This window comes from Anas acuta, chromosome 11, assembly GCF_963932015.1.
Source record: "Anas acuta chromosome 11, bAnaAcu1.1, whole genome shotgun sequence".
NCBI lineage: Eukaryota > Metazoa > Chordata > Aves > Anseriformes > Anatidae > Anas > Anas acuta.
In genome coordinates, this window is record NC_088989.1 from 9,246,289 (window position 1) to 9,254,229 (window position 7,941).

The following is a 7,941-nucleotide window of genomic DNA, read 5'->3' on the forward strand; positions in this document are numbered from 1 at the left end:
TGTGACTCGCAGAGGGAGATTTCAGGCACACGGAGCCATGGGGCTGGGAAGGGAGAGGACAAAGTGGCATGGGGAAGGGCTGCGGTTGAAGCTTCCCTCCTGCTACACAGATCGCTTTTGTCCTTGTTTCAGAGGCTGCCCCCAGCTACCTATGGTGTTACTGCCACCTATCCCAGGGTGCTGGGGAGGTGAAGGGTGTCTGGGGTGCTGCATCCATCCCACCCAGGGGAACACAAGGGGACAAGGCACTGTGGGGGTGAATTGTGTGACCACAGGCATTTTCCCTGAACACAGGGAGGAGACCTCTGGGAGGAGACCCAGAGTGGGGCTGGGCAGGAGACAGAACTCTTCTTTCCTTCCTCATGACGCAGGAGCCTGAAAGCAACTTTCAGCCCAGCCCTGCTACAACCCATTGCTTTTTATTTGCCCTTCAAACAGGAAAAGCAACTCTGAGTGTAGCTCTTTTACAGATGTGCTATACCAAGAAGCTGGCACCAGCCTCTTAGCTCTGAGCACACAGGTTCTAAGCGCACGCCAGAAGGCGAGACTTTGCCTTAGAGCACCGGGACGATTTCCAGGAGAGACCTGCACCACACTGTGACCCCAAATTTCGAAGGTAGGAACGGGTCCCCACAGGTGACGGTGCTGTCCCCTCCATGGGGGATGTGGCAGCAGCAGAGAGGAGGGTGGGCTCGGGTAGGAAATGGTTTGTGTTCCCACTGCAACTGCTCCCAATTCATGTGGGTGAGGACACTGCACCTTCTGGACAAAGCGAACCATTTCTGCTCAGTTTGAGTATTGCTCCCAAAATATGTTTCTCATTAGAAATGCCACAGCTGCATCACCGTTGCCCCAGCACTGATTTTATAAATTTGGGGGACGTGGCAGCTCATCCCAGGGGAGAGATGTAGGCACAAATCCAGCCCTTGGTACAGTGTGTGTATTGTCTTTTTTTTTTTTTTTTTTTTCCCTTCACTTTCAGATTAAAAGAAGATTTTGCTCCTGCAGGTGTCTCTGACCACACAGCCCAAACCTCAGGCTGTCAGTGGCATTTTGCAGTCAGTCACTAGGGTTTGAAACTTACCATGCATCATCCCAGAAGGAAATGCAGCAGGACTGTGACTGCACATACACTGCTTGGGCTCTTGCTTTTCAGCAGAATATGAAAGAGTTAGGGAGGAAATTGCAGTTCACTGTAGAGGCAGTAACACTGAGTGGCAGGGAATAACCCAGAGTATGCAAAACCAAGCCAGTTTATTGACACCACTCTCTCTAATGTGACTTTGCAACATCAGGGTGGGACCAAGCACGTTCCTGACAGGAATTCCTGCATCTGTGGTTTGCTTAGTTACTGATCTTAGTTACTGCTAATACTGCTACATGCTAAATATGCCTGACAGAGCAATTAATTTTTCACCTAATATTGGTCTGGTTTTCATGGATTACAGCCATGCTTCATGGTATTTCTCCTTGCTCAGGGTGAAGTGTGACCTGTGACAGCCCCCTTGCTGCGCTCCCCCACCATGAGGGTGGCAGGTAAGGATGAGGACAGACATTTACAGCTCTTTATGCTGATTTCTCATTTGCATGGCTCCTTTCAAGCCCAGCTACTCTGACCTTCCCTTCCAGTGTCACAAAAAAAAAAAAAAAAAAAAAGGCCTTTGTATAAGCATCAGGTTTTTAAAAAAATTGTGTAGATTTCAGCCTGTTGTATTTTTCCTGGTGAAACCCTCTGAGGCTGAGACAAGATGGCTATTGAGAGGTTCCTGCTTCCATAAGAGCCATTCAGTTGCAATATAAGTGTATTTTTCTACCCTGTTTCCATGCAGGACTGGAACGTTTTGCTCCGATGAGTGTTGCTTTAAAGCCAAATGCCAATCACATTTGTATTAGCAGCTGCTCAGCTGTAGCTAGTGACTAATTGGGGGACAGCAGCTCTCCCAGCGCTGGGAACATAGGAAATATTTGGATTTACATAGCTTTCTAACTAATTATCAGATTTACTTCAACGCAGAGAGGAGCATTAACAGTGCCTCCCAGTAGAAGGGTAATGCATATCAGAGTATCACCACTCACTCTGGAGACATTAATTAAGAGATCAGAGTCTTTACAGAGGATGAAAAAAGGAGTGTTAGCTGCCTTCCCATGCCACGCGGGTCACCCCGTGCATGGGCAACCTGGGGACACACGGACTGAGTCCCCACCAGCCCCTGGGGATGTTCCAGCCCTGACCTGCTCTCACCACCTGGCAGGCGTCATCCGCTTCCTGGCGCTGTTCGCCACGCTGCTGGGCTGCTGGTTCATCGCACAGACGTACTTCGAGCGCGGCGGGAGGTCCATCAGCCTACGGAGCTGGCTGGGTGAGGCTGGGAGCGTGCGGGTGGTCCTGGGTTTGGGGCTGCAACCCCCAGCTCTGGTTATCCAGGCACGGAGGGGACAGAGCGGTGGGAAGCGGCTCTGGGGAGCCAGCCCTGGGGATGCTCGCAATCGTGGGGAGAGGGTTTGGAGAGCTGGCAGTTCTTGGAGTGTCTGACCTCTCATTTGGTGTCCGCAGGTGCCACCGGCAAGCCCAGGAGCAGTGAGTACAGCTCTTGTCTTTGTCTTCATTGCACAACATTGCCCCAGGGGTAAGGGTGATTGTGGAAGCATGATAGCTGCTCTCGAGGGTTCCTCTCTCAAGGAGAATTTCCCAACCTCCCAATGGGGAGAAATTTATATTACTGCACATAGCAGCGATGCCTTTGGCAGGCAGAAACACCCCTGAGCCACGTGCTGTAGGAAGTAAGTGAGGGCCCCATGCGGGCAGCAAGGCCCCAGGCCCCACCCCAGTTGAGAATGGGGAAACTTGGGGCAGGAAACCCACAAGGGAAAAGCCATGAATGGGTGCCCTGTTGCTCTGTGCCATCTGCCTCATGCACCCTCTGTTCACAAACAGAGCAATGCCCGACAATGGCTCATCCTATCCCACTCCAAGCCCCATCACCGTAAACCTCAAATACACAGATGGCCCCAGCCCCAGGAGCTGGTGTCCCCCTGCCCACAGCTCTCTCCTCCCTCACAGGCCAGCAGCAGCCCCAGAACAAGTGCGGGAACCAGCGGAGCTGCCCCACCAAACATTTTGCCTTCAAGATCATCAGCGGCGCCGCGAACGTGGTGGGACCCTCCATCTGCTTCAACGACGAGGTGTAAGCAGCTCGGGGAGGGGGGGAGGGGGATACAGCAGCCACAGCTTGAAAAGGGCGAGTTCAGCCTCTGCCGAGCAGACTGATGTTTGTAGTCAAACAAAATATGGTTTTCTTTGCTACTGAGCCTGGGGATGTTTCAGTCTGCCACATCCCCATCACACTGCTTTACCAGCACCTCCAGGGTGTCCCTGCACTCACTGGTGGTCTCTGCTTTCCTTCCAGCCTCATGAGCAACGTGAAAAACAACATCGGCAGGGGCCTGAACATCGCCCTGGTGAACGGTGAGTTGGGCTGGAAGCACGGGCAGGGTCCCTTCACAGCCCGGGAGGGAACAGGGCACCGGGGCTGGTGGCCAGGCAGAGTGTCAGGGTTTCTGGACAGCCAGGTTTAGGGTGTCATCCACCAACATGTTCGTGCCGGGCTGGGACCCAAGTGAGCTTCTCTGGGAGACTCAGCCTCACTGTGCTCTGTTTTGAATTTCAAACATTCAGGAACAAGCGGGAAGCCCCTGAAAACAGCCTCCTTCGACATGTACTCCGGAGGTAAGCACGGTGGTTTTGGTGCCTGGCGGCTCACAGCCAGAGTTCACACAGGCACTGCAACCACCAGCACTTCAGCTGCTCTGTTGTGTATTTAGTGATAAAGTCCGATGGACTTTGACCGGCCAGCTCTGGTGGACAGTGTAAGCATGGCTTCCCCGAGGTCCTTGGGCCTGGACACCTTGTAATGCACCTACATCTGAGCTGGGCTTCTCGCTCCTTTTCCACAAACGTAAAAGCCTGAAAAACAAAACTCCACAAAACTGAACAAGCTGGGGCAATAGAGGCCAGAGAGGCTGCTTTTTGAATTCAGTTACACCGATCCTGACATGTTGTGGCTTTCACCGCCCTTTCAGAGTGCTGGTGGTGGGTAAGCAGCTGCCTGTTCCCTGCTTTGCCCAGGGGGCAGTGACCAGTGTGGGGCAGGCACGATGCAGGCCCCTACCCCAGCAAGGTCGGGAATGGGGAGCAGAGTAAAGCCCACATCCCTGCCTTGCTGGCTTCAAACACTTTTCCTACGAGCAAAAAATGCCCTGAGCCGGGCAGCACTCACTCACAGCCTGGTTGATAATCTCACTGTCCTGCCTATTACCAAACCCCAAAGTTATGGCAGGATCCCTCAAAATCTCATACTTAAGCAAACCAACAAGGTGCTTTTGATTTACCACTTGCCTTTTGAGACTTTCCAGGAACCTGTCACTGTGCTTTTTGGTTGTGAAACCCATACTTAGTAACCCTGGGGTTTTGAGAAGGAACACCAGCACCATGAGATTTTCAGCAGACTGCGAGTGAGATCCTGCTGCGAGCAGGAGGCAGCAATCGGCTCCTGTGCCACTAGATGGGGCGTTGGACTCGAGCATCCCGCACTGCAGATGCAGGATGAGGAATAATTCCTGCAATACAGCCAAAAAGCAGCTACAACGAGGCAGGCAACTCTGCAGCCCTGCCTGCATGAAACCCAGGCTCGCTCCTGGTGTTGAGAAGCAAATTCATATTAATGAGGTCTCCCAGCTAGTGAGCAACATTTAGTAGCAAATTCCTCCTGTGGTTATGTGGCAGCAGGAAAGCACCCGGTGCTGCGGGAGAGCCCAGCTCTGGCCAGTGGAGCACAAGACAGGGATGCCACATCTAACAAACCACCCCCCACTATGCCCCCGACCCCAAACCTTGACTATCCCCAGCACTATCAGGGTATTTACCACTGACCATGCACATCCCTGCTAAATCCCTTTTCCTTTTCCTAATGCTTCCCTCTCCCAGACGTCCAACAACTGGAGACCTTCCTCCAAGAGATCAAGGATGGCACTGTCATACTGGTGGCCACCTATGATGACGCTGCCACAAAGTGAGTTTGTCCCTAGCATCAATGCCTGGCTGCCCCAAAACCAGCAGCCAGGCTGGAGCTGGGGGTGCTGCTGCCTGCTCCTCTCTTGCAGCCACATGTTGCCAGCAGCAGCACGGGGGCAGGGGGAAAAAGCCACCCAGCACCACTCTGATGACTTCTTCCCCTCTCTTAGGATGAATGGCAAAACACGGAAACTTTTTTCGGAACTGGGCAGTAGCTACGTAAACCACCTGGGATTTCGGGACAACTGGGTCTTCTTAGGGGCAAAGGGGCTGCAAGGCAAGAGCCCCTTTGAAGAGGTACGTGGCCCCGTCTGCTACCAGCTCTCACCCTCTTTGTAGCACGTCTCACCCACCTGTCTGCAGAAGATGTTGGCCAGCGATGTTATCTGCAAGCTTGCCATGCTGCAAACTTGCCCCATGCCACCAACCTCCTCATTTAATTTCTCTCTCATTTTCTCCTGCAGCACATCAAAAACGACCAGAAAACAAATAAATATGACGGCTGGCCTGAGCTGCTGGAGATGGAGGGCTGCGCCCCCAGGAAGCAGGATTAGCAGGGACGCACCGGTGGCACGCCTGCATGGACCCCAGCAGGGTCCCATGGGGATACCAGCTCCCTGGACTCTCTGCAGACCCCCAGCCCAGCCACACAGCCCAGCGGTGGCTGCCTGCTCCCAGGGACTGGCGTTTAAGCGCGGGGACACGCACTGCTTGGAGCAGCACTGTGCAAGCAGCTGAAGCATACAAGCGAGCAAACGCCTGGCTAGGCTCCAGCCAAGCTGCCCTAGCCCATGGCCATGGGACAGTTTGGGGTATTTTATTTTTCTGTCTTCAAACCAAAACTTTGTGAGAGGTTTTCTATCCGTTTCTTAAATAATATATATATAATTATGAAACATTATATTCTTGCTTCTATTTTCAAGCATAATCCAGCTTTTTCCCATAGGCATGGCAGTGCCAGGCCCTCTACCACATGGCACAGGGATGCTCTGGCCCAGGTGGTTTCCACTGCCAGCCTGTTTCTGTCCCCTGCAGCCACGATAAGGCCAGGCAGCCTCAGGGATGGCTTTCTGCAATGCAGGTCCATATTTGCAGACCAAAATATTTCCCAACCAAGCCAGGCAGAGCCCCACAGGCCACAGTCCAGTGCAGCTGTTCCCAGCAGCCTGGGTTACCCATCATCATGGATACTTTTGCATCATAAAAAGACTTAAATTTCCTTTGGTTTTATCCATATTTTTATTTTGCCCGTTCTTTAAAGCAAGCCAGTGGTTTTGCAGACAGCAAGGAGGGAACATTTCTGCAGCAGCTGTGCAGTGTGACACAGGGCTATCAGGAACAGCCTCCTCAGCCCTCAGACTGCAGGGCTTGCCCCAGCACAGCTCCTAACCTGCAGCTCGCAACAGTTACCTGAGCCCACGGGTCACCCCAGGGGGAGCAGGCAAAAATGGGGAGCACAGACAGAACAAGGGATGCTGTAAGGATGAAACCTTGGATCCAAAACCCTACACCACCAAATCAGCAAGGCAACAGGTTTTCCCTAAATAAAGAAAAATCCTGAGCAAAACTAAAACAAAACCCCTGAACAAACATCACAGAGGAATTCCCCAATAGCTGTAGTATTTTATCCAAGCTTATCCTCCCGCGTGTTTAACGTGCACCTGACCATGCTGCGGGAAGCCTCCACCATAAATCGATCCCTAAATCTGCTGCAGAAGCAGTGGTTAATCCCAGGCGCTGAATCATCCATACCCGCAGCAGCAGCGAGAAATAACACAACGTAGCAGACACAACAGCCCTCACATCACACAGCCCCGCTGCACTGCCAGCATAAATATGCCAACTATTTTAAGCCCCCTCAAAGGATCTAGATTCGCTTGTAAGCCAAGCTGAAAGCAGCCTAAAACCCATAAAGGCTGCTGCAGAGGGTAAAGCAGCGCCCCACATCAGCTACAGCAGAGAAAACAAGCAGCCCCTTTCAGCTTCGGGAAACTCTTCCTGGCCCTTTGCAATGTACAATATTTTGGCTTTAAACCAGAAGCCTTTCTAAAGGAAATCTATGTTTCAGCATCCTACAGACAGTTATAAGTAGCTCTGAGTCCATTGCTGAGCAGTTACTAAGGTACACAATTTTGGATAAATAGGGAGAGATAAAGTACAGCTCCTGTGTGACCTTCAGCAGCAGCCAGGGCACTGAAGAGCCATTCCTGCCAAAGTTAGTGCACCCAGGTAAATAAATCTGACCTTTTCAAAAGCCTCAAAGGTTACTGGAAGAAGGGGCCCGTTATAAATACAACTTTAAGTGAGATAATTATTTAGCAAATTTAATTTGCACAGTTTTTAAAAAAAGATTTCAAAAGGGTGGTGGATGCAGGGACAGCAACTCCCAGAGGAGTTGTTTTCTCAGTGCCCCAGCATTTGGAAAGCTGCATTGCTGCAGAGTTGGGCTCGGTGCCCACCTGGACAACCACTGTGCCCCCCTACCCCAGTTTTTGCATCCCCCAGACATCAGCAGCCCTGAGCCTGGGCTAACCCGGGCTCACCGGGGGCATCTGCAGGAGTAGGTCTGCAAAATCAGTGATGCCTCAGGAGCCAAGAGCTGGGATGCAGGTGGGCAGTGCAGGGGCTGTCCTGCCTTATTTTTAGTGTACCGATTTATTTCAGCAAAACACCAAAGAACCAGCTGGGAAGGATGCCATGGGCGAGGACTGACGGGTGCCGGGGCCCCGCGGCCGGGCGAATCCGCGTCCTGTGACATCTTGCCCTGTCAAGTGCAATTACTGTAATCTTCCACAGCCTCTCAAAATACGGATCCTGGCTTAGAAACCGGGCATCCGCAGCATGAAAGCTGCCTTTGTGCCCGGGCAGAG

The 7,941-nt window shown here is 52.2% G+C and overlaps 1 protein-coding gene across 1 annotated transcript; it reads left to right on the forward strand.

Annotated features, from left to right (window-relative positions):
• Positions 1 to 388: 388 nt before the first annotated feature.
• Positions 389 to 5,972, forward strand: FAM3D (FAM3 metabolism regulating signaling molecule D). Its single transcript, XM_068694834.1, has 10 exons — positions 389 to 616; positions 1,479 to 1,536; positions 2,253 to 2,360; positions 2,555 to 2,578; positions 3,062 to 3,185; positions 3,408 to 3,466; positions 3,677 to 3,727; positions 4,985 to 5,069; positions 5,242 to 5,368; positions 5,536 to 5,972. Exons 2-10 carry the CDS (start codon positions 1,524 to 1,526, stop codon positions 5,623 to 5,625), a joined length of 681 nt encoding a protein of 226 aa, XP_068550935.1. The 5' UTR covers positions 389 to 616; positions 1,479 to 1,523; the 3' UTR covers positions 5,626 to 5,972.
• The last annotated feature ends 1,969 nt before the right edge of the window (positions 5,973 to 7,941 follow it).

Bases quoted from the DNA above. Each gene is read 5' to 3' on its own strand.
- FAM3D (XM_068694834.1), top strand. The intron at 3,186-3,407 runs GTAAGCAGCTCG...CTTTCCTTCCAG, and splicing joins ATCTGCTTCAACGACGAGGT to CCTCATGAGCAACGTGAAAA. The intron at 5,070-5,241 runs GTGAGTTTGTCC...CCCCTCTCTTAG, and splicing joins TATGATGACGCTGCCACAAA to GATGAATGGCAAAACACGGA.